The sequence below is a fragment of the Cavia porcellus genome, unplaced genomic scaffold, assembly GCF_034190915.1.
Source record: "Cavia porcellus strain 051 isolate PalLab524CR breed Dunkin Hartley unplaced genomic scaffold, mCavPor4.1 scaffold_1, whole genome shotgun sequence".
Classification (NCBI taxonomy): Eukaryota; Metazoa; Chordata; class Mammalia; order Rodentia; family Caviidae; genus Cavia; species Cavia porcellus.
The window spans coordinates 174,345,166-174,371,260 of NW_026947484.1; the positions used below are offsets into that span (position 1 = coordinate 174,345,166).

Sequence of the window (26,095 nt, forward strand, 5' to 3'; positions counted from 1 at the left end):
TCCATCAGGGAGTTGTTCAACAGATCCAAACATTTAAAATAATTTTAAATTGTGCAACTGAAACACATGCAATATCTGTACACCCTTAAAGAAAGAGTTTAGCTCTTAGGAAGCAGCAATAATTAGCTAAAGTGGAAAGTGACCCACTGGTGCCGTATCAGGAACCACAGGGTCTGCTGAGAGCTGCTTTGCTGCTGTTTGCTTTGAGATCCAAAACTGCTTGAAGACTGAACCTTGCTCTTCAGGCCAAGAACCCAGTTCCCTGAGGAACAGAGTAGATTGCTCACAGCTGGGCAAAGGAGGGGCTGGCAAAAGCAGGGCAGGACAAGCCAGTGTGCCCAGGGCCAGGGTGGGGGAGATATGTCATCAGCCCAAGGCCCTGCCACACCCCGTCCCCTGTCACCGGATCTCGTGGGCCAGCTCCACGCATTTCCAGTGCTCCACCGGTCTCTCATTCAGTTGCAGCACTGTGTCGAGCTGCTGCAGCCCTGCTCGCTCTGCTGGGCCTCCTGCAGGAACAAAGAGAAGCCATTCAGGGGCTCCTGAAGCCCAAGATGCCCTTGATAGAGTCATTTTCTTCCATAGTGACCTCAAGATAGGGTCATGCTTTTCCTGTTTCTTCACCTGTGAAGTGAGGGACCAAACTTAGTGGCTTTCAAGAGCCAGGAAGTCAGACACCCTTAGCCCTCACCTCTCCCAGCCCTTCCCATCCCAGCTCGAGACCCCAAACCCCAGTGACTCCCCAGAGCCTGCTGGCCCACTGAGAACCCTTGCATGTGCCAGGCTCCCCTTCTTCATTCGCCCTCCCTTGCCCTATTGATTGGGTACCAACTCCATGCCATCCCTGTGCAGGCACAAGAGGTGGCCTGAATCACTTGAGCCCTGGCTTCTGTCCCTAAGATACACACTCTGTGGCAAGAAAAAGTCCACTTGTGGAAAGTACGGAAGAGATGACTACTTTAAATGTTAATCTGGCTTGTAATAGGATGAAATACTAATTCCAAAAGAGTTCATCAGTGACTCATTTTCCCCTGCAGTCATTACAGAAAATCAGGTTTCATTTGTCCTTGTTCAAAATGATTGGCAATCAAAATATGAAAACCTATTTTCACTTTGATAAAAACCCAAAAAAATTGTCGGTATATTTTCATAAACCTCAATTCCATCAGTAGTCATTTAAAAATATTATTCTTTTCATTTGAAAACCCAGGAGCTCTCCAGCATGGGGCTCTCCATCCAGTTCCATCCCGTCTGCAAAGCCCAGCTGGTTGGCAGGCAGGCAGGGCTTGGCACCCCCAAGTGAACTTACCGGAATCCACAGCCTGAACTCGGACCGGAGAGTCGCAGCAGATAGTGAAGCCAAAGCCATCCTCACCCCTCGGGATGGTGATCTAGAACACAGTCCTGCCCAGTCACTCCCAGAAACTGCAAGGCCAGGAAGCCCACAGGCCCCACCCAAAGCCACCCTCCTCTCCAAGGGAACCAGAGCCAAGAAGCAGCTGGTCAGTGCCTCGCTGTCCCTGCCTTGGCCCAAGCACCCTGATACCTGGTGTGGACCAAGTAGAGAGTCTAAGAGCTCAGGAGGTAAACCCCAAATGATTCAGGGAGAGTCAGGGATGGATGGGGCTCTGGGAGGGCAAAACTTGTTCTGCTGAGTCCAGTAGCCCCAGCGCTCTACCCAGGGCCCATAGCATCGCTACCTCCACCTCATTGTGATCCACTTCTGCCTCAGTCCTTTCTCCTTTTATCACAAGGTTCTTGGGCCTTTGGCCCAGGGCTAGCCTTGTGCTGAGACCCCAAAGACAAGGACAAACTGGGACCCTCCTTCCACACAGAAGGAAAACCAGGCATGCTCTCTTAGTCATAGGCCAAAGGTCAGGGGAAGACTGAAGGGGAGCCCCCAGGGTGGTCACAGCCATTGTCCCAGGTGAGGGGACAGGCAAGGATCCACATAGGCCTCCCAGGTGGACCTGAACTAGCCACTGACCACAAAGGGCTGTGGGCATGGCAGGGCTACAGTACCAACTTTCAGAGGACCTGTGACAGGGTCCTACCCTACGGATGTTTTCAAACCAGCCCACAAGTGCTGAGCTCCACTGCACAACAGGCTCTGCAGAGATGCAGAAGCACAAGGCCTTGGTCTCCTGTGGGGCACAAGGGCACAAGAATCTCTTCAAGGCAAAGCGGAGTCTGATAAGCAACAGGACAAACAGGAGGACTACACCACACACAGTCCTCTGTGCTCTGACGTCAGGGCCCCGGGGAAGGGCTGAGTCAGTGAGGGTGGTCTGGCAATGGCAGTGTTCCTGGCAGAAGGGTGCAGGGTGCAGTGTGGCCACCTGCTCACTCAAATGCAAAGTCAGAAAAGGGATTCAATGGGGTCCCAAGAGACCCTCTAGTGGTGGGGCTTGGTTCACGCAGAGCCACAGGGAAGGTGTCCCAGGCTACGGGAAACCACTGGGTCATCAAGCCTGGGGAGAAAACCCAAGGCCTTGCAGGGCCACTGCTTCTCCTTTTTTTGAGGGCTGTGTCTTAGGGCTGGGCACCTGTTGTCATCTGCCTGCTGTCCCTTCCCGTAGCCAGGCTGTGAGGAGAGGGAGCAGGCGGGGCTCCAGGGCCACCAAGGCCCTTGGAAACTGCCTGGGGCCCTGAGGCTCTGCTTCCCACCAGCCCTGGGCCTGGATTCAAAGCAAGTTTGTAAAACAGGAAACTGACAGACAAGGGGAAGGGGGAGGGGGCAGGAAAATACTCTGTTCCCATAAGAATTCTGGGAAAACACGCAGCTAAGACAGGAAGGGAAAAAAATGGAGAGAAAGAAGGAAAAACAAATCCAGGAGTGAGTGTGGAAAGCTAGAGGAAAGGAGCAGCCACTGACTGCCCAGTCTGCCTGAGGCGGAGAAAAGACATCAGGAGCCCCATCCCCTGCAGGGGACCAGCGTGGCTTTCCAGGGGACTCACAACCCATCCCTGCCATGCGGAAGCGAGATCAAGATCGAAAAGCCCTTCAAGCATCTCCACAGTCTTATTCCATCATATGTAGCCCCTTCTGCCTGGCTAATGGGCCCCAGCCCCCTGGATCCTGGGCTAACCAGATATGGGGAGTCACCCCAGAGCGCCTCCCCACACTCAGTTTCCCTGGTGCAGGCGGGGGTGTGGGGGGGGGGGGTGGAAGCTTTCCTGAGTAAGGCCCTAAGAACAACCAGACCAGATCAGAGCAAGCCGGAGGAGAGCAGAAGGAGCAGGAGAAGAGGTATCAGGAAGCAAGCTTGTCTCCCAGCTCAGGGGGCAGATGGGGTTGCATGAAGGAAGCAGAATGATGCCCCTGGCAGTGGTGAGAGGCTGCTGATCAACAGGCCTGTCCCTCTCTACAGTGCTAAGGGAAGGCAGTATCACCACGCCCATTTAACAGAAGAGGATGCCACCTGAGGCTCAGAGTAAGTGTCCCTCCCCTGGCCCTCTTCTTTGACTTAGGGCCTTAAGTGGGGGGCAAGGGAGCTCTGACTCCGGGCCTCCTGGCTCCGGACACGCTGCCCTTTCTGGGGGTGGTTTTTGCACTTTCCTGACTTCCAGGTTTCAGCCAAGCTGGCAGCTCACTTCTGCTCCCTGGCCTGATCTGGGACGCTCTGTGGCACTTGACCTTCAATCCCCAACTGTCACCAGAAGGACAAGGCAGACCCTGAATCCAGCCCTTCCAATGCATCAGGCCACTTACTCTCACAGCACTGACCCTGGATGCCCCCATTCCTATTTTAGGAACAAGAAGACTGAGGCTCAGAGAGGCAAAGTGAGTTGCTCAAGAGCCACAGGAACAGGAGGTAGAACTGGATTTGAGACCAGATCTGACAGAAAGTTTGTTGCTGGTTTCTAATGCAGAAGCCATTTTTAACTCTGGGTCCTAGCGCCCCAGACCCAGTCCACACCCACGCCTGGCTGCCCTCTGACCGCTGGCATGTCCTGGTTTTCTTGCCTATCATCTCAAGGAGACCAGGGTCTTCATGACACACCATTCAGTGCTTTCCCTGCCCCACGGATCTGCCACCCAGGGGAGCACAGAACAGGGCTTGCAGGGCAGCATCCAGAGGGCTAGGGCCTGGAAAGAGGACCCTAGATCCCCTAGCAGCAGGTGCAGTGCAGGGGACCCCTCAAATCTCCCAGGGACCTACATACTGTCAGAGGAGGCCGGATCCAGATCCCGGCCTGGTCATTAAAACAAGAAGAGGGACTTCTCTATATTTTAAAAATCAAAACAATTTCTCTGCTCCTTTCCAGCTTGGACATTTCTCAAATCTGGACATCTGTTGCCTACACACCTTCCCCAGCCCTGTACCCCTTTTGATAAGAAAAGAAAATGCCTCAGCGCAATTTCAGGAGAGGCCTAGAGGCTCAGGGACCATCACTCCCTGAACCACAAGATTCCTGAGGGAGGAAAGTCGTGCACATACATGTACACAGAAATAGCCCATGTCACATGCAAGCACACACCAATGCACACAAAGGGCCAGACTGGCACTGCTGTCCCACGAGAAGTAGGAAAAGTTAGCAAAACACAGAAGCACCCTCCAGAAACACCCAGCAGCTCATTCACCTAGCTATTTGCAATCTTAGGCTTGAGTTGTCCTTTTTTAAATCCACAACTCCTCCCCAGACAAAAAGAAAAGAAAATCTGCTACATAGACTCTCTGAGGACACCACCGGGCCAGTGGTCAGGGAGACACAGAGCCAGGCCTCACCAGCCCCTAATGTGGGGTGGCAGGTAACAGGCTGGGCCTTGGGTTAGGTTCTTACCCCCAACCCCTCCCCCAAATCAAAATGTGCTTATGGGGAGCAGGAGGAGGTGAGGAAGCCCTCGTGGGAAGAGAGATTCTGCTTGAGTGAGCCCCCACCCTGATCCCCACACCCCTCAGGTCCCCTCCTCTGAAGGGCCAAGCACCCACCTGCCGGTAGCGGCGCTCCGAGCACACCTTGCAAAGCCCATTGAAGCGGTTCATGGCTGCGGGTCCTGCCTCAGCTGCCGCCCCATGAAAACCCAGCTCTCCCCCCAGCCTCGGGGCCGCACTGCGCCCGTCAGCCTGGCATGACCGCCCTGGGAAGCCCGCCCTGCAGAAGAATGGCAGGAAATCACCTCTCACCTCCCCAAGCCCTGTCTGCGCTGTGTGCCTCTGCAGATAAGCCCGAAGGTTTCCTGAAACCCCAGAATGACAAGGAAGAGGGAGAGTTTTATATTAAAATTCCTGTCAACTAGTTAGTATTCCTCGGGCTTGGCGGGGAGAGGGCGCCTTTGTTCTGGCTGCATTCTCCGCCATGGGCCACTTTGTGATTCCAATGTTCTCACAAACACCCCTCGCTACCCTGCTGAGGAGAACCCAGGCAGAAAACATGCCTCCCCTGCAAGTCCCAGGGTCCCCAGGAGTACATCCAAGGGACTGGCCCAGCCTAATGACTCTGAGGATGGCTTGGCAGGCTTGGCAGGCTGCGGGACATCCCATCTCAAAACACAGAGCACAAAACTTGTGGAGGCTGAGAACAGCCTGCAACCTTGGAGTTATTTCAAAGTCCGTTTCCTCGTCCATGTAAGGGGCTGGCCCCATGAAGGGTCTGATGATACACACCAAGAATCAGGTGTGGAAGAAGCTTCCAAATCATCAGCTAACCCAGCCTCCTCATCATACCAGTAAAGAAACTGGGCTACAGAGGTTAAGGTCACACTGCAGGACAGAACCCAGGACCTGTTTCTTGCCTTGGAGTCATAGCAGAGTAGACCCCTATTCTCTGTCCATCTGGGATCCCCTGGAGAAGCCCACCCATCCATCTTTATGACAGAGGATGTGCCCTGACTGGTTCACATGTGAACTGTGGGCAAGGGACCCAGATTTCTGGGACTCTGTTTCCCCACCTGCACCATTCAGGAGTTGAACATGTGACCACTAGTGGCTCTCTACAAGTCTCTGGCACTCACATCCTCTTTGTTGAGCTGTGTGGATGTCTCAAATGTGCAAGCCCAAGAAAATCCACTGCACCTCAAAAAAATATCTCCAGGGGCTTCCAGGTGCGTGCAGAATCCAGCACAAAGCAAGACTTTCCAGAGCCATCAAGAAACCTGAATTGTTCCTGCCCATGTAATTAATGCCCACGAGTCACCACGCAGCTGCCTGGTCTCCATGCTGTCTGTGACCCACAAGGGCACAGAGAAGGAGGAGGGTCATTAGCAGCTCCCTATAAAGCCAGAGGAGGTTTTTTGTTTTGTTTTATTTTTTGTTTTTGTTTTTGTTTTTGCAGTGCCAGGAATGGAAGGCAGGGACTTGGCCATGATAAGCAAGTGCGATGCCACTGAGCTACACTCTCCACCCCAGAGGTAGCTTTGAACTGTAAGGGAAACCACAGAAAACAGACCTGGGCAGTTACTCTCCCACCACACTGTCCAGCACAGCAGCAACTAGACACACAGGCAGGGTAAAACGGACATTACTTAAAATGAGACAGGAGAGGGTATCAAAAATGGTCACAGTACAATATTACACACATACACATACATACATATGCCAATTTCCCAAAACAAATGTAATTGCTATGCACCACAAATATTTAACAATCACATTTTTACAGACAAAAGTTGATATTCATTTCTTCATCACAGCTCTAGACTGTGCTCCTCAACAGCTGGACCTTAGACACAGTCACAGCTCTATCCCAGTACCCAGCACCCGGTTTGGCCCTCACATCATGAATAAATGAGGGAGTGAAAGAACTGAGTCAGGGAGGTGAAAATCTTACATTACACCCACAGGTGAGATGTTACCGAACACACAGGCATCATATCTTCCCAGCTAGACCACGCACAGGCAGGAGCAGGGCCCAGTACCCTTGGCACTGCTGCACCTTCCTCAGAGCCGGCCTCCACCTCTTTCTGGCTGTGTGGCCACAGACAATAACCTAACCTCTCTGAGCCTGAGTCCCCTCATCTGTAAAATGGGGGCAGCAACAGCTGCAGGGCTCCTAATGCCTGGAAGTTTGCTTTTTCTTCTCTAAGTTGCTAGAGAAAACCACAGATCACCTGCTGTGCTCTGCTAAGTGGCCTGATGAATTTTGGAGAATTCTCTCCAAATTCTCTAGAATCCGTAGGTCTCAGGTTCAGAATCACAGCTTCCCCGACCTCAGGCAGGTTCACCTGAGAGGGTGATTCAGCCACAGGGTTAGGAGAAGCAGAGGGCCTGGCAGCCTATGAGAAGGAGAGGATTCTGCTTCTAGAAGTCAAAAGCCCTAGCGGAACGGACCATTGCTGAATTTCAGACACCAAATGCTGCCTTCTCTAGGGGTCTCCCAGGCGGAAGGACTGACAAGGAGCAGAGTGGAGCCAACACCCAGTACCACCAGTTCCACCCAGGCTGCCCCCACCTACCTGGAGTCGCTCCCCATTTTCAGTGTCTCCACTTCCTGGCATTCTCAGGAGCGGGTCTGGAAGGTAACACAGCAAAGTCAGAAAGCTTCTGGTGGCATAGGAAGGCCCATCCCATGACCACCCAGAGGACAAGGTTGGGCAGTAGGTCTGTGTGGCTGCCTAGTCCACTCCTGGCCTCCAAGAAAATGGATGCCCATGGCCTGGGCCAGGCATGGGTCAGCAGTCAGGGCTGCATGTGGGAAGCACAGAACTGAGGGGAACACGAAATCCAAGTCCTGAGCCTCAGGGCTCACGGCAGGGCCCAGACACACTGCCTGCAGAGGTGGGCGCCCACAGTGTGGCAGATGCCACAAAACACAGGGACTGACACTACCATGCAGGGAGGGCATGGGAGAGGGGAGTTTGGGAGGAAGCAGGAAAAATGGCATAGGTACCTCTTAGGGGCCGCAGCCGCCTCCTCGCCACCTTCAGGTGCTTGGTCCAGCCCATGTCCTCTCCCAGAAGGTAGTACCAGCCACTGATGTCCTGTCACGAGAGAAGGAATAACACATTCAGAAAAGGGTGGCAGAAGGCTCTGGCTAAGCAGCCACAACTTCCTTCAAAAAAGCAGCAGCTGGGCACCACACACACACACACACACCTACCCCTCACCCAGCGCTACCACACCCACACCTCCCGGAGGACAAGACTGCCCTTCTCTCTGCTGACTTCTACAACCTCTCATCCTTGGGAAATGCCTGTCGACTTCCCCTTCTTTCCTCAGCCCCACTAGACTGTACACAGGTTCTCCCAGGCTGAAGGACTGGAGCAGAGTGGAGCCCACACCCAGTACCACCGAGCCTGGCATACAGTAGGAGTACAGAGGAGCCCACTAAATGTTTGTTGATGGGACAGAAGGTATAAAAATGGGATGGAGAGGTCAAAGAGTAGGCTGCCTGTGACCCAAGCAGTCTCTGTGGCAGCATCTTATTCTGCAGGATAGGGGCAGTCACACCAAGAGGACCTCTGCAGCAGGCCACACGGGTGACAGCCATAGAACTGTTACTCAGGCCACTGCCTCAGTGGGGCACCATACAGACAGATGCTTGCCCAAGGATTTCTGGACCAAACCTGCCTGTACCAGTGTAGGCCTAGGTGGGACAACACTCTAGAAACTTCCCTGGGACCTACCTTGTTCAGAGTCAGGAGGGACCTCACCCCAAAGCTCATGCAGCCGATGAGTGCACGCTGCCTGGGAGAAAAGCAGGGAGTCAGTGTCCCCCACAGGGCTGTGCCAGAGGCAGCAAGCATCCCAGCCGCCCCTGCGCTGTGACTCCAAGCACTTCCATCTGCGTCAGTTTCTCTGAGCCTTCCTGGTAAGCACGATAGGAGTCCTCTCCAGTTTACAGAGGAAAACTCAAGACTCAAAACGGTTCCCTTCACAAGGACTGGAGAGAAGTCAGGTCCCAGAGAAAGTCAAGAGCCTAGGTCTTGGTGTGTCTCTCACGCTACCAATCCCAGAGGCTCAGACAACCTCACAAGTCTGAAGTGCCCTGGGGCTGGGAGGGTGGGGAGAGCTGGTCTTCCCAAGGACTCTCAGCCCCTGACAAAGCCCTGGCTGGATGCTCCAGAAGCTTTGCCTCAGGTCCCCATGGAGTCTGTCTAGCCACAGACCAACAGCCAAAGGTACCTGACACCAAAAGTCACCAAGACCCATTTGACCTTGCAGCCTGCAGTACAAGCAGGCATGAGGCAGAGCCAGGCCTCAGGTAAGGGGCTGAGTTCAAGCTGAACTTCTTGGTCCAGATGAATTCAAGGTTCCTGAAGGATGTCTACCGTGGAGACCCAACATTCAACCGTCAAGAACTGATTAATATTTGACAGCTTTTTAATAATGGTGCCATAAAATAATATTAATGAAATTTTAAAAAACCCTTATATTTGTTGGAGAACAGGGAGTTTACAAAGCTATAGTTTAATGAGAAAGAGACTCATAAAAATAATAACAATGATTGTATGTAGTTGTAGAATTTTATGGATTTTTGTTTTCTTCTTTCATTTTCAGTTTTTGAATGTTCATAGACAACAAGCATTAGTTTTGTAATCAGAAAATTAGCAACCCCATAACAAATGTAACTATTATGCATTGCAAACATAAAGTAATAAAAAAAGAAAAAAAGCAGTATTAATTTATTTTTAAGTACTTCGATTTTAGCGCACCCTGCTCCCTCCTAACAGCAGAGTCTGTGGGAGACTTCCTCTCATGTTTGGTTCCCCCGACCCGTTCTCCTCTGTCTCATTGCATCTCCCAACTCAGACTCCTTTCTAGATTGGTCTAATAATTATTAATCAAAAAACACCATGGATTTTTAGACTGGAACTTAACCCTGGCAGGTGAATTCAGTACCCAAAGAGCCCCCCGACCAGGGATTTGGCCTGTTCCATGAGGCACAGTGTGACAGCCAAAGGGGACCGATGCTGCCTGCACAGGAAGCAAAGCCCTCGCAGTCAGGCCTCCTGGAACCTGGACCATGGCGACTGCAGCCAGGGCAGTAGTTCTAACCAGCAGGGCACCACAGAACCACCTGAAGAGTCTGTCTGAGATCCAGGCTCCATAGTTTATACCTGGGGACCCAAATGCTGCTGGTGTGCAGTGAGCCCAGACATGGGACCTGGGAGAAAGCTCTCCAAGGATCCTGCAGGGCAGCCACCCATATGTGTCTCAGTCATAGACTGGAAGTCTGGAAGGTCCCTATCATACACATTGTTTGGATTCTTCAGAAACGGTGGCAACATCTTTTCTACCTGTCCATCTTCAGTAAAACAAAATCAGCTTCTTGTAGGCATTCAAGCGAAGCAAGGAGTAAGAATACAGGATGTGATGGACTGAACTCCAAGCTGGTCCCCTACCTGTCCATAATGCCCTGAGCCACAGCCAAGGGGCAAGACCTCTGTGCCCAGCTGCCCCCCACCAGCCGCTCGCTCTTCCCTCTCCTTCCAGCTGCGGCTCTGTCTACCCTCCCCGCTTCCTTGTGCTTTCTCATCACACTAAGTCAAGTAGTAATCTACTCAAGGGGGACAATGCAGTCACCTCAATACAGCAGGCATTCCTTGCCCATCTCTTCAGCCCACTGGCAAAAACAAACACTCCTCCCTCTTGGTAAGTAACTAAGGCAACGCTAGCAGGAGTCACAGCAATCAACACGTGCAGTGGACACTCGTCCAAGCTGCCCCTTTAGAAAAGTCTTATCAGCACTTTGCCAATGCCCTCCTAGTGATTTTTGGCTTTTCAATACATTCAAGAGAACCCCAGCTGGCGTCTAGGTGCCCACACTGCCTTGTGGTACACTTTCCTCTCATGCGGGCTGTGGCTGAAACTTTCTAAATCTCCAGGCTAGTGCATTAGCTGTAATAAATGCTGCCTCTCTTGGCTCTTCGGTAAGTGGAATTTTCATTCCCTGGTGCTTAGAGAATGCTAAATGGTTAATAGCCTCCCTTGAGCTTTACTTTCTGCTAAGGGGCCTCCGACGATTTCATGATCATTCAGGCAGAGTAAATCGTCACAATTAATGTCCACAAGCTGGAACCTCTCTCTGAGTGTTCTTCAATTAGCTACTTCTGAAGGCTGCTTTTGAAAACCCTTTGCAGGAAGAAAGACTTCTTTTATAAGCAGCCTGAGCATATGGCGACAATCCAGTCAGCCTCCAAACTTGGGACCTAGAGCTCACCCCGGAGAGGCCTGAAATTTCCCTAGGTGCGGAGTAGCTGGGACCAAGTCTTAGTTCCTCCTGACTGCCAGCGCCTGAGTTCAGTGAAGGCTTGACAAATGGGGAATCCATCAAACCCATGGTTGGCAGGCGCTGGGCAAGAAGCCGCAGTGTTAAGGAAACAAGACAAACAGGCAGGAATTTACATAGCAGCTAAGAGCGCAATACAGGGCATGTCACAGGACAGGGTGAGATTGACAGATGAACGGCGCAGGCAACGCATTCTGAAGGCACGGGAGGCAAGAGGTAGCTCAGGGCCGAGATGCTGGCAGAAGGCCCAATGAGTTGAGCCAGAGGGAATGAAAGGAAGGGCATTTCAGGCTAAGGGAATAGTGAGGATCAAGGAGTAGAGGTAACTCATGGAGCACACAGGGAGGGCAGTATTCAGTTTACTGTCTAGTATAGGGTAAGTGATCCTCTGTAAAATGAAAATGCACTATTTCACACTTAGACTACCGAGGCCAGGAGGCTTGTGTTCAATCACCTGGGATTCACAGTAAGATCCTGTCTTTAAAAAGCAACACAAAAATGTGGGATTTTTTTAGGGAAACTATTTTAATTCTCTCTGTCTCTGTCTCTGTCTCTCTCGCTCTCTCTCTGTCTCTCTGTCTCTGTCTGTCTCTCTTTTTTCTCTCTCTCTGGAATCCTAAACTATTTTTCATTATAGAGTTACACAATTTAATCTCAATGTATTTTAAAAGATTATGTTCTCTTTAAAAGATTATATTCTATATATTTTTTTAACTTGGTATATACCATAACAATTCTCTTCAAGAGTGTTCTCTGGCCACAAGTTCTGAAAATGCTATCACTCATAGTAGCAACTTCTACTTGGTTTTTACCATATCATTAAACAGAACATTCAAATCGTTCAGTTCCTTATTGTGTAATGAGTAAGTGTGACAGTGTTGCTGTGGCTGCATCTTTTTTTTTTTTTTTTTGGTCAGTACTAGGGATCAAACTCACGACCGCCTGCTTGCAAGGCAGGTACTTATGCTGCTGAGCTAAATCCCCAGCCCCGGCTGCATCTTTTTTAAAGCCATCCTTTAGAGATACACACTGATGAGAGGAGGTCTTTAAAATAATCTACTGGAGGACAGGAAAGTGGGTGAGGCACAGACAAAACCAGATCAGTTGGATATTGGTAAGAGGTGCAGGCTGAGAGTATGGCACCTTCTATCTTTGCGCACATTTGAAAATATCTGTGACTTAAAAACTCATAGGACCTTGAAGCTGAAACAAACCTTAGAGACCCCTGCATTTTACAGGCAAGGAAACTGAGGCCCAGAGCAGAGAAGGACCTGGTCCATGGTCACATGGTCACATGGTCACATGGCCAGGCAGAGCCAAGTCCCAGTCTACAGCTCCAAGGCCCTGATCTCCCCAGCAACGCTGCTATCGGCAGGACACGCTGAGGTCATCTGGTCCCTCACCAGCACATCTTCATAGATCACCCTGTCTCTCTAATATGCATTTACTGCCATCACTGGGAGGATGGTGAGGAGTCACAGACCAGACACTTCCCTCGTGTCTCTTACTGGTTTCAGCATGCGATCACCACTCTTTTGACTGGACAACTGATGTAAAACTGTACTGCAAATTCTGGGAAGCATCCCAAGGCCTAGGGATGCTACTACTGACAAGCATCCCAAGACCTAGAGATGCAAGCTACTGACACAGAAGGTGTGGCTTTGGAGTGTGCCACATGAGGCAGCAGGGGAGCTGCACTGTGATGTAGTTGTAAGTATACAGATGGTACTGGCCTGCCTAGATCTGAGGCTTGTTTTCACTGCATCCCGGTTGTTTTACCTTGAGAAAATTGCCTGGCCTTTCTGTGTCTGTTTCCCATCAAAAAAAAAAAAAAAAAAAGCAATAATAATATTGCTCAACTTGTAGGGCATTGTGAAGATTCAATCAGATGATGTGTGGTATGCACTTAGGCCTAATGTCCACGCATAGCAAGAGCCTGATAAGCATGAGCTGTTACAGATACTCAAACCAGGGCCTTAGCCTCCACAGACCTCAGTTTTCTCTTCTCTGCAGTGGGACAATAATAACTGTCTTCAGGGATGTTAATAAAGTTAAATGAGATAATACATGGAAAGTGCTTGGCACAAAGAAGAGTCTGATAAATGCTTGTTTCCTTCCTTCTGCGCTTGTCTTTTGTGTTGAGAAGTTGGATGTCTGTTCTTTAGAGAAGCAAAATTTGATTTGGCAGTATTCAACAGAGCCCAAGTTTCCTGCCATCTCTATTTGTCTCCTTAGCTCAGAAGGCTTCTCATTCAGAAATGGATCGATAGAGGAGAAAATCCACGGAGAAGGCAGAGGCCGAGCTTGCCATCGTGGTGCTGACAGCCTGGCAGGGCCATCTGCCTTGCAGCCAGGCCTGTCTGAGCCTGCCCTGTCCCCCTCGAGCTTGGGGCTGGGACTGTGACCACGAGTTTGGCTGTGTTTTATTTAATAAGGAATCTCACTTTCCCAAAATAGGCAACAAGTGGAGATGCTGCCCTGGTCACGCTGCCTCCCTGGGGCTGACTCACTTTCCCCGGCCTCATTTTCTCTTCCAAAAAACGTGACCCAAGTTACTGGCTCCTTCTGCTGCAGCTCTGCCCTCAAGCTCCATTCTGCACACTGTTGCCTCTATGTAGGGGGCCTTCACTCCTCCACCGCCCCGTCAGGGCATCTTCTGACCCGTCAGAGGCAGGGTTCTGACCTCCGATCCTTGACTCTCAGTGCTCTTCTGTGTTCCTGCCGCCCTGCCTTTGCTCAGGCTGAACCCTACTGAATACCCTTGCCAGACTTGTCTTCTTCTTCTCTGCCCCCATAAAAATCCCATCTGTCCCCTGAAGTTCTCCTTCGTCATCTGACCCACAGTGAACGCTCCCTCTCCTCACTTACTGTCCTAATGGCTCATTTCATTTCTTTAGTCACACAACCAGTATTTCTGAAACAGCTCTGGGCTAGGCACTGGATATCATGGTGACTAAGAGCAAAATAAGCCTATTTTTCGTGATATTTCTAGTCCAATGGGATTGAGTGTGTGCACATTATTCCTATAATTTATCTCCATTCAGTACCTGGTATTCCTACCTGCACACTGGGTGCCCTGGTAACAGAAAACCCACATGTAGTTTGCTTGGCACCCCTGGTAGCCAAACACGGTATCTCGTTTGTACTCAGCATTCAGCAAGTGCTCACTGACAACAGGATTCTTGGCCTCACCTGGAGTGACGGTGACCCAGGGGATGGCAACCTGTGCTATTTATTTACCGTTGTCACTACCCTTCATTTATCCAGCAGGCACTAATTGAGGCCCTGCCCCACACCAGCCACTTGGCTGCCACCCCATTACCTCGAGCAGCATCTTGGCCCAGCTCAGCAGTTCCCCTCACCTGGTCTGGCTGGCTCTGTTCCACACGGTAAGCAGAAGACGCTTCTGATCATCCTCCTCTGGCACAGGGCTGTGAACCAAAGCAAACAACTAGAGTGCTCAGAGGGCTGAGCTCCAGGCCAGATCCCTGGAGTCAGCTGTGACTGCAAAACTGTGGAAATAACCTAAACAGGTAGATAAATAAACTGAAGCACAATAGTGTGGGAGATGTGTTACCGAGTTCAAATCACAGTAAGCACAAGAAGGAGGTCACAACTGCCATCACAAATCAACACATTCTACACACACACAGAGTCATACGCACCCACACAAGGACAGGGTCTATCAACCACTGCAGCAAGGTGTATCTGCCTGAGTAGCAGACCCGTGGGTGTTCCTTACTTTTTGCTGCTATATTATTTGCTGCTATATTATTAATTTTCAAGAGAAGACCACAAGTCCATGACTTTCCCATAGTACCCACAGCTCTCCAAGGTGAGTACTATTATTAGCCCCATTTTATAAACAAGGAGGCTGAGGGACACTAACAAGTTTAAAGAAAAAGGGGGAGCAGGACTCAAAATACCCCTCGGCTTGGGAAATTTCTGCTAAAGGCAAGAGCTTGGCCCCAGGCACAGTGGGAAACTGCCTGCTCTCAAGCTGGGCACCATAGCATGAGAAGCAGCTCAGTGATACCTTATCACTGCGGCCTCGCCACTGGGCCCAGGGCCAGGGATGCAAGGACACAAGGGAATGAAAAAACAAAGACACCCTTTAGAAGTCACTGCTTCTCTGCCTAGATCTAGTTCTAGATCTGGCAAACAGAGCTGTTTCCAGATAAACACTCCCTCCCTCTCCTCTCAAGGGTCCATGGCTCCAGACTCTTACAAGAAGAAGTGCTCATGAAAAGCTGGGTCTCTGCAGTCTGGAATGGTCTGCGTCTTCTGAGAGCGTATCTGATTACTTTCCGGGATCAAAGAAATCTTGAATTGAAGAAAAAGGAAGCGTTAGCTGATCTCATGAACCACATAACCACCTAAATCCAGCAGCAACCTCTGCACATCTCTGGGCTGAAGGTTTCCCAGTGTCCTTCAATCCAGCCTCTGCAAAGGACAGCGTAGAGGGTCCTGTTAGATGCTGGAAAAGAACACAGCCCCAGGGACAGAGGCATTGGAATCAGATAGCAGGACAGGTCTTATGATGGCTGCTACCAAGCAGGCAGTCATGGACTCAACCAGAGATGAGGCTGATTCTTCTCTGCTCTTTCTCCAACTAGGGAGGCTTCCCAAAAGCCAGAGCTCTCTTCTCATCTAAGTTTCCAGCAACTCTCAATACTCCTTTCCCTGGACAGCGATGGCCCAAGCGCATCCCCTCCCTGAAATGCAGTCTTCTCATGCCTCAGGCACTCAGCCCTGTTCCTAATCAAGTCCTTTTCCAGGACCTTAAATAGCACAAGCTTCACAAACAATGAGGCTGACCCTTCAGATGCCAGCCCTAGGGACCTAGCAGAGGGCCTAGTAAATGCCCACTGACCCAAAGAATGAGGTAGCAGCTATGACCTCAAGTGGCCCCATCCCAAAAGTACACTGGGACTTTGGGACTCACCTCAATATACCCACCCTACCTCCAGCCCCATCATGTACCTTCACATAGGGATCACAGACTCCAGGTTCTTGGCTCATCAGTCCTTTGCCTTCAATGACTAAAAGAAAATTAAAATATTGAATGGAAACATGCACAGACCCATACCACTCTGAAGATCTGAAAAGAAATATAAGGCATACCTGTGAGTAGATGGGTGACAGCCCTTACCCCCAGACCCTAGTCCATATAATAACTATGGGATAATATTAATCCTTCTGTAGTCTAGTGCATCACCACCATTGCCCGTGCTCTGTAACCCCTCACCATGGTATAGAGTGCGTTCCATTCCCTAAATCTTACAACTGGAAGATGTACTGAGCCTGCCACCACCACCCTATTGACCCAAAAAAGTAAGAAATTGGTCCTAACACTCAGAGCAATGAGAATGAAAGCTGAATTTAGAACTCCTGTCTCTTGACTCCCAGTCCAGTGCCATTCTGGGAGCACGGGGTGGAGGGTGGGAGTCAAACTGTAGAACATGTGCAGCATGGTGATCCAGGGTGCAATGACAGGATAGCACCATAGTAACAGCTTGGGTTCTAGAGGCAGCAGACCTGGGCATGAGTCCCCGCAGGACCACTGACTAAGTGCACGTGCCAGAGCAAATCACTTTGCCATTTTCCCAAGTGTTAGTGATGACTGCTTCCTATGGTTGCTGTACCCATTAAATGTATCTAAAGTACTTGGAAGAACGTCTGAAAAACAAGTTAATGCTCCACAAATGCTTGCTAAAGGTAAATAGAAGCCAGGGAAAGTGTGGGGTGAGTGAGGCCTGGCCCTACAGGCAAGCATGGCCTATTTGTCCGAGTCACAGAAGTCAGAGGCTCTTTCTGTTTCCTTTTGTGTTTGGTTTTGATTGAGCCCTAGGGTTTGACTTGGACACAGCCTCCAGCAGCCTGGGGCGTGAGGCCTGGGAAGCCAAAGGAAGGAGCAGGGACGGGCTGGAAGGGATGAAGGGCCTGAGACTGGGGTGAAGCCAAAGCAAACTGTGCAGGACAAATGGAGTGGTGGAGGCCAAGATGCATTTTGCAAAAACTGTTTGCACAGCTGGAGTCCGACACTGTCAGGCAAAGAGCGCTTCTCTGGGAATTTCACCTTGGGCCCCTCTAGGCCAGAACCAAGGGACCCCAGGCGCCTGTTGGCTCACTCTCCCCTGTATCCTAGCTACTGTTCCTGTGTAGATCTGTCCCCTGGAGAGCGTGGTTCTCAAAAGCAGGATCCAAGCCTAATGACTCTTGGGTCTCCCTGGGTACCAATGACAGTGAGGCAGACCTGATCCTTCTGTTCCCCCTCCCTGGGGTGCACAGACCAGACCTGGGGTAGCACAGTGTATCCAAGCTGTGATGGGGAGGAAGCAACAAACCCAGCCCAGGGAGGTAGGTCGGGGAAGGGTGACTCTTGGCGGGGAAAATAATAAGCAAAACGAGCCTTCCTTCCTGAGTTTTAATTAAGGATGATTAAGACAGGCACACTTCTGGCAAAAGCAGAGGGACACAGAGGTATTTTCCAAAAGGAGTTTAACGAAGGAAAGTTGTTCCAGACACCAGTGAGAGCAAAGGTTCAGACGCGTGGGCCAGCAGGTTACGTTCACAGGAGTGCAAGTAGCTGGATGGGAGAGGGGGTAAAGGATGCCTTGAGCAGCAACAGCCAGGTAGGCTGAAGAACCAGGCAGGGCCTTCTGGACCACACAGAAGGACACAGGCAGCGGGGGCCACAACAGAAACTTGGTAACTACTGGATGCAAGGAAGGAGAAATGGATTGATCAAGTGCAAAACCCTCCTATGCTGTGCCCCAGTCATCCTGGACAGCTCTTCAAGGGCACCGTGCCCTCTCTGGCCCCCCGGTCTTTGCACCTGCTGTTCCCTCTGCATGAAGCTCCCAGAACAGCACTCCTGCTCCCTCCACTTGGCACACATCTATTCCTCCTTTGAGGTAGACTGTAGACATTGCTATCTTTCCAAGACTTCTTCTGAATCCCACCAGCACAACCTGGACAAAGCCAGGTGCTTTTCCTCAGCGTCCCCAGACCCTAGCACATGGTTGGTGCTCAATCACTATTTTTAGAGTTTATGGTTTTCTATTTTATTTAGCAGGCATTTATATGGAGTTTACTACATGCTGGGCTCTGTCCTAAGCACTTTGCCAATATTAACTCTTTTAATCCTGGTAACAACCCAAAGATGGCTACTAATAGCACCACCATCTGACATTTGAGGAAACTGAGCTTGTTCAAGTTCACTCAGCAACTAAAGTGTCAGGGTCAGGATGCAGACCCTAGTGGTCCAGCTCCAAAAACCATCACCATGCATTGCCCACCAGTAATGGGAAAAAGGGAGAGGGGAAGTTATGGAAGAAAGCAGGAAGGGAAGATAGGAAGGCTCTTCTGTGGACCTGCTCTCCTGGGGTCAGGGGAGATAACAGAGTGTCCAGGGGCAGCACTAGGCTGCCAAGGACAAAGACCCACCACATGGAGTCCAGACACAAGAGGCCAGGATCTGGGGCTGGGTCCCATGTGAATAGCCACTGTTGTCAGTGGACACACAGCAGGACACTGTACAAAGATGAAAAAAGAGGCCATAGCCATGTGACACCACTCCGTCCCCCACTCCAGGAAAGAGGTAAGTGGCCTGCCTCTTCCTTGAGGGTCTCCACATGGCCATACTCACTGTGGAGCAGAAGAATCCGGTCCTGGGCATCAATCGACAGCTTCAGCTGACCTAGGGAAACAAGAAGAGAAACAGCTTCACCCCAACTCCTTTCAGGAGAACACTAGAAGAACAAAGACAGGGTCTTGCTGTGTAGCCAAGGTTGGCCTTGAACTCATGATGATCTTCCTGCCTCGGCCTCCCAAGTGCTGAGATTATAGGCATGCACCAAGCCCAGCCAGCCTTTGTTGGAAGGGACTTTAGAAGCCCCCTACTCAGCCTCTTCTCCACATAAGAAGTCCCTTCTTGCAGTGCCTTCGGTGCAGTTCTCCAATCTAGTTGGTGTCAGTCTGGTGACGGGGAGTTCCCTCTAGCACAAGGTGGTGCAGGCACACAGGGGCCTTGAGTTCTTGCCATGTGAGGCTGTTGTCAGTGTTGGGCAAGGTGCAGGACAACAGCACTCACATGTCCTGATGGAGGAACGGTCAGTGCAGGGAGACTTCGGGCAATATCTACTAGAATTCAAACTTGGGTATCTACCAACCTAACAATCTTCATGCCAGGTCATTCAGAGGGTTAAAACCCCACAGAGGGTATGCAGAGGCTGGCGCCAAAGCAGTGCAAAAAATAGGAAACATAAAATAAGGGGCCTGAAATATCCGCTAATATAAACATGGTGAAATAAACTGTCCAGAGCTGTTCTGCTGCATGGCCGTGAGGTGGCTCCATTTGACCCAGCATGGGAATAGGACTAGGGAGTTTTTAAAAGGGACAAGCAAACTGCAGCACAATAAATGTGCGTGTGTATGTGTGTATGTGTGTGTGTGTGTGTGTGTGTGAGTGTGTGTGTGTGTTCTGGAAAAAACATCAAATTAATGACAGATTGTCCCCATGAAAGAAACTGGAAATTTGAAGGAGGCACTCAAGAGAAATTCCAATCTGTTGCTGTTCTTGTTACATTGCTGGTGCGGGGAGCTACTGGTTTTGTTTCTGTGGTAATGGGAGTTGACCGCAGAGAACAGAAAGGTGTATCTCTCCAGCCTCACCTTTTTTGTTTTAAACAAAGTCTCATTTAGTTGCCCAGACTTGCCTCAAACTTGCAATCTCCTGCCTCAGCCTCCTGCATAGCTGAGTAGCAGACAGTACAGGCCTGTACCACTATGTCTAGCTCTTGCTGTTTTAACAAGATGCATGCATTTGTGAACTATGCATGTCTACAATTAAAATAAAGAAAAATAAAACAAAGAAAGAGGAGAGAGAAAAGAAGAGAAGAAGAAAAAGAAGTAAGAAAGGGAAGAGGGGAACAAGAAAGCATGAAGAGAGGAAGGAAAAATGTTAAGACAGGAGGAGCAGGGGCTGGGGATTTAGCTCAGCGGCATAAGCGCCTGCCTTGCAAGCAGGCGGTCGTGAGTTCAATCCCTGGTACCAATAAAAAGGAAAAAGACAAAAAAAAAAAGACAGGAGAAGCAGCAAAGCTGGAAAGTAGGTTAGAATGGAGGGCTGGGCAAGACTTTCCCCCACTTTTATTTAAAGAAAAGAAAAAAATAAGGCCTCAGATCATACCCACAGATACCCCAGGCCTCCAGCGGGGACGGAGAAGAGGGAGGCCACACTCTTCTTCCTCTGTGGCACGTCAAGGTTCTCTCCGGGCTGTTGGTGTAGCTCAGTGAAAGTTCTAGCACACACAAAGCCCTGGGAAAAAATTCCCTCTCTGTCAGATTCCTCTTCCTGAAACCTCAAGAAGCTACTGAACTCCATCTACCCAGGAGATGCATGCAGGGAAGGCCAGGGAAGCAGGGCCAGACACTTGCACCTGCACACCTGTGACAACCCTGCCTCACAGTCGTCCTCGTCAGCCCTGTCACCTTCAGTGAGGGGAGCCTGCAGTGGAAGCCCATTTCCTTTTGCAATTGCTGGTGTTCAGTGCTCCATCTTTTTTTTTTTTTTTTTTATAGGTACCAGGAATCGAACTCACGACCGCCTGCTTGCAAGACAGGTGCTTTTACCACTGAACTAAATCCCCAGCCCTTCAGTGCTCCATCTTACTTGGAACCAAAGGGGCCTCTTGGTGACTTTCACTGACCAGATGGGGTTCCGCCGGCTCTGGGCTCTGTTCTCTAGATTTGAAATCCAAAGTCCTTCTAACATTTGTCATCCTAGTTGTTCACTGGGCTGCTGGCTGAGGTTTGTGATTTGCTACTGGCTGGAGCAGGATTGGGAGCAGGCAGGCGAGAATGGGAGAATGAAAAGAGGGAAAGCTGCATGTCTCATAACTCTGCATGGGTTCCCCAAACACTGCAACCTGGCAATCCCTTGATCCTCACACTGCGAGTATAAACTATGGTCAGAAGCAATTCAGAGTCCAGCAAACCCTGGCCGGGCCCTAATGCACTAGAATCCCTGCTGCTCTCCAGGCCACAACGAAGGTCTCAGGGCCCAGGAGGCCTGTTCCACTTCCTCTCTCAAGCCCACAACACCCGAAGCCAGGAGGTTGAGCTAATGATAGGGGTTACTGTACTCCCCAAGCTGGGAGATAATACTGGAGGGTTAGGAGGTTCACCAATGAAAGGCTCTTTGAGAATCCACAGCATTATTATCTCAAGGTCCTTGCAATTACCACTTTGGGGCTCGATACAACTGAGACACCTCCTGTATAAACTACCTGCTCCAGAGTAGGGTAGAAGAGAGAGATTTGGAAACAGACAAGGCCAGCAGTCACGGATCATATCTGACCAGTCCAACCGTGCTATGTTTAGCACGAAGCACTTTATTTTTTTCTTCTCTGAAATTACTACAAGAGCAAAGCCAGCCTTGGCCCAAACATGGTTGGATTTCTAAAGCCCTGGGAACCACTGCACTGCACAACAGCTATCACCTTACAATGGCCCTTTACAAAAATGACAAGCTTCCCAGCACAAATGGTTAGGAATTTCCATTAGCAGACACTCACCAGGCACCTGCACGAGGCTCTGATTGAGGGACTAGGGATCTGAATGTACAGATGCCTATTCACAGTAAATCCCAGCCCAGTGGCTCAGACATGGATGTACAAGGCTGAGGCTAGAGCTGAAGAGGAGAGGTCTAGCCTGGTATGAAGCATGACTTGCATCTGAGGAGTCTGCAAGCTCCCACGGCTCCCCAGAGCTTCCCTTGCAGCCCTGCCAACAGCACCTGGAGCTCTTCTGCTCTCACAGCAAAGACCAAACCCTGCAGACCAATTTCCCATCTCTCCAGCTTAGCTCTCGGCTCATGGATGAGGGTAAATTCATATCTACAGGAGATGTCCCCTCTGTCCTCCATATCAGCCCACTCCATCAAATGCATGACACTTAAGGTCCCTGAGGTCATCTTTTCCAACTCCTTATTTGGTAGCCAAAACAGTTATGCGTGACATGGAAGCTGACTTGCTCTGGACTCACCGTGTCCAGTAGGCTCAGAACCAGGATTGGAGGCCAGAACTTGGCCCCAGTCCCAGCACTCTTTCCTATCCCTCAGCTTCCCAGAATCCACAGCCCTCTAAAGGGCATCTCCTGTGATCAGCTCCACCCTTCAATGCAACCCTCATGTTCAGGAGCAGAGAGAAGCCAAGAGGCAGCCGAAGAGGGTAGCCTCCACAGACGGTCTCCTAGTCTAGGGCAACCAAGCACCAGGAGCAGTCAGGCAGAATCCCTGGAGTGCCTGGAGAAGCCCAGGAGAGAACATGCTGGAAGACAGTGAGCTTGCTTTCCTTGTTACTGGGACAGAATACTCAACACCTACAATTTAAATGAGGAGAGGTTTATTTTGGTTCATAAAGTGTAAAGGTTTCAGTCCATAGTCAGCTGGCTCCAAGGCAGAGCAGCATAGCAGAGGAAAAACAGCTTATGGTGTGGCAGCAGGAAGCAAAGAGACCAAGAGAAGAGGAGACAGACCATTCGGGGCACGCCTCCAATGATCTACCTCCTCCTGCAGGGCTTCACCTCTCAAAGTCATCAGGGGACTTCTAGATATAAACTGTAACAGGCAACAGGCCCAAACTCTGCTGGGCACAGTCCTGAGAAGAGCACAGACTCACTGGTCACAATGCAAAGGGTATGGGGGTGGGTTAAGAATTTCAGCCTGGCAGATGGTCCTCAGTGGAGCACCACAGGAAAGCAAAATCTGACCCTCCTGACAGAAGGGGCACATTTGGAAAATAAAGAAAATTTGGGCTGCACCTCTCTAAGTCCCTGAGGGAGCCCATGCCAATCTGGGATGTGCACAGAATATATCTAGAGAGATTTGCCTGGCTCACATAAAGCAGCAATCACCCTAAAACCTAATTCACTCCAAAAGCAGCTGCCCATTTGAGAAGTGCTCCGTGTTAAAAGCCATTGGAAGGGAAATGATGTGAGTATAAAGGTTCAAAGTGGGTGAGCTCTACAGGGAGCCCAGCCAGCTGCTGACTTTCACAGATTTATCCTGAATTTGTGAAGACCACCTGCACCCAGACCTTGCAAGCAGGAGGGCAGGAGGAGCTGCTGCCAAGCACCGCCCCCTCTGGGTCTCAGCCACCTTTTCCACACCACAGTGCTGGTCCTGGCTCAGATGTGGGTTTGCCAATTCCACTCTGCCTTGTAAGGGGGAAGCAGTTGGCTGCAGTGTGTCAGGGAACTGGGAGCCACACAGCTCTTTAGCCAGAGCCCTGGAGAATTTCAAGCATCTGTGGAGAGGATCTTGAGATCCTTGCAGGGAGGTGGCTCTGGTTTGTGACAGTGTCTGCAGAGGGTGACTCAGCCCAAGGGAACAGAGGCAACCATGCTGGGAAAAAATGGTAGTGGGGCCACTCAATCCCCTTTGCTGGACATACAGCTTCCCATGAAACCTGCTATTAATGTGGCTTCCCAAGCTAATTTCCTTCCAGAAAGATGGCTCTGGCCGGCAGAAGTTGTCTAGTCTACTCAGCATAAACTAATAAATTAGCATTCAGGTCTTCTTCCTGCGCCAGCCAGGAAATTAAAATTTCTGAATCTACCACAGTCAGCATCTGGCCTTGGCTGGACCACACTGTCACCAAAGCTAGCAGTCCTGTGGAGGCTCGATCCCAAACATCACACAGGACTCCTGCTTCTCCCACCCGAGAGCTTAGGGCCACAGTGAACTGCTGGGCGGGGCATAAGCACAGGGAGAAGAAAGGAACAGTTAGTAGATGTTTACTTTTTTTTTTCTTTTTTGTCTTTTTCATTTTTATCGGTACCAGGGATCGAACTCATGACTGCCTGCTTGCAAGGCAGGCGCTTATGCCGCTGAGCTAAATCCCCAGCCCCTAGTAGATGTTTACTTAATTGGTATTTGTGGTAGGGTTCTTTCTTGCCTTCATATTTACATCTCTTGCTCATATAGAAGCCAACTGCCACGTCATAAGGAAATACAGCAGCTCTGGGAAGAGACCCATGTGATGGAAACAGAAGCTTTCTGTAGGAAAGAGGGTACACTGGAGTTTAAAACCAGGAGCAGTCCACCTCTGAGCTACATTTTCAACCCTTTTTATTTTGAGGCTCTTGCTGAATTGCCCAAGCTGGCCTTGAACTTGCAATTGTCCTGCCTCGGCCACCATACCCAGGTGAAACAGAAGTCAACAATATTAACAAGGAACTGAAGCCTCCTGTTAAGAGCCAAGGGAATGGGTCATCTGAAAGGGACCTTCAGCTCCAGTAGTGCCCATTCTGATCACTGCTGCCATGAGAAACATCTTGGCTGCAATGTCCTTGAAGAACCCAAGCAAAAACCATCCCTCTAAACTACTCCCAGACTCCTGACTCACAGAAAAAGCGGGATAATGAATGTTTGGTCTCTTAAGCCAGTAAATATTGAGATAAATTGCCTCCACAATTAGGTCACATAAATCTGACCTCCATTCTGAGGCAATTTTTCAATTTTAAAATTTGTGAAGACAAAATACAGTTTAAAGATACATCTGACTAGCTGGGTACAATACAAGTGCCTGTGATCCCACCTACTTGGGAGGCCATGCAGGAAGATCACAAGTTTAGCCCAGCCAGGGGCATTTAGCAAAAAAAAAAAAAAGGAGGGGCTGGGGATTTAGCTCAGAGGCATAAGCGCCTGTCTTGCAAGCAGGCAGTCGTGAGTTCGATCCCGTGAGTTCGATCCCGTGAGTTCGATCCCGTGAGTTCGATCCCGTGAGTTCGATCCCGGTACCGAAAAAAAGATAAAAAAGGAAAAAGAAAAAGGGCTGGGAATGTAGCAAAGGTCCTGGGTTCAATCCCCAAGGCAGAAAATAGTACAAAGTAAAAAGAAGAGAGAGAGAGGTGCATGAGTATATTATGACTAAGGAATGAAGACCACCTATTTTTGAGAGGCTTGATTTTCTTACTAAAGAATGCTATCAGATTCAAACCATACCCATTGCCACTAAACAGAAAAATGTAGAATTGTTCCGTATTATTGGAGAAGGGCTCTGAAGCAGGTATGTATTAATTCAAGAACTCTAAGAGGCTGAGGCAGAAGGGTTACAAGTTTGAACCCAGCCTGAAAAACTTAGTAACTTAGCAATGTTTCACTGCAATGGTTTTCTTTTTATACATTTGTGCTAAAAATTCACATTATTCTTCCTGTTAATTGTCCTTTGGATAAGGGGTTGGGGATTTAGCTCAGCGGCAAAAGCGCCTGCCTTGCAAGCGCGTGGTCATGAGTTTGATCCCCAGTACCAAAAAAAAAAAAAAAAAAATTTTTTTTCCTTTGGATTTTGTCATGATTTATTAACTCACGTGTATCAAGTCATATAACTTTAAATCCAAAATTGTCAATTTTACATTTCATAAATGACTCAGAACCCTTCTTTATCTCATAGTACCACTCTTTCTCCACAGCTAAATATGCATTATTTTACAATGAGTAGCATCTGCTTCATGCTCTCTGATAGCTTTGAGCAACATATGGGAATCCATAATTTATTTTCATTATGTTTTATACTCATTTTTTTTAAACTATCAAATAATGTTTTCCAGCAGAACAAGTTTAACACAGAGAACACAAGACAGAAAGCACAAATCTACAAGTAAAGCACAGGTTTTGAAGTCAGTAAGACTGGGGGGCCTGAGCTCTACCGCTGTGTGGTGGGAAGAATAACATTTCTGTCCGGATTGTGAGACTCATACAGGTAAATGGCCAGGCACAAACACAGGACACCCACTGAGATGACAGAGATGGAAGGAGCAAAACAAAAGAAACTACTCCGAAAAATTAGGAAATGTGTGTTGGAGATTTGCATGTTTTCTAAGGGGAACTAGAAAAACCAGACTAAAAATTTCAAAG

The 26,095-nt window shown here is 49.7% G+C and overlaps 1 protein-coding gene across 8 annotated transcripts in view; it reads right to left on the minus strand.

Annotated features, from left to right (window-relative positions):
- The window catches only part of Rgs3 (regulator of G protein signaling 3), a 116,677-nt gene that overhangs the window by 80,896 nt on the left and 9,686 nt on the right, over nt 1–26,095 (minus strand). For 5 of the 8 annotated variants that reach the window (XM_063260401.1, XM_063260380.1, XM_013145922.3 and 2 more), the window contains exons 2-10: nt 18,824–18,874; nt 16,156–16,214; nt 15,401–15,495; nt 14,535–14,603; nt 8,567–8,627; nt 7,831–7,921; nt 7,397–7,452; nt 1,310–1,391; nt 404–509 (exon numbers count right to left, since the gene is read on the minus strand). In XM_063260401.1, coding sequence (XP_063116471.1) covers nt 404–509; nt 1,310–1,391; nt 7,397–7,452; nt 7,831–7,921; nt 8,567–8,627; nt 14,535–14,603; nt 15,401–15,495; nt 16,156–16,214; nt 18,824–18,874 — 670 coding nt within the window. Of the gene's footprint in view, nt 1–147; nt 263–403; nt 510–1,309; nt 1,392–4,934; nt 5,110–7,396; nt 7,453–7,830; nt 7,922–8,566; nt 8,628–14,534; nt 14,604–15,400; nt 15,496–16,155; nt 16,215–18,823; nt 18,875–26,095 lie in introns of those variants that run through there. The other 3 variants (XM_003463799.5, XM_003463800.5, XM_063260423.1) reach the window with 3 other exon arrangements.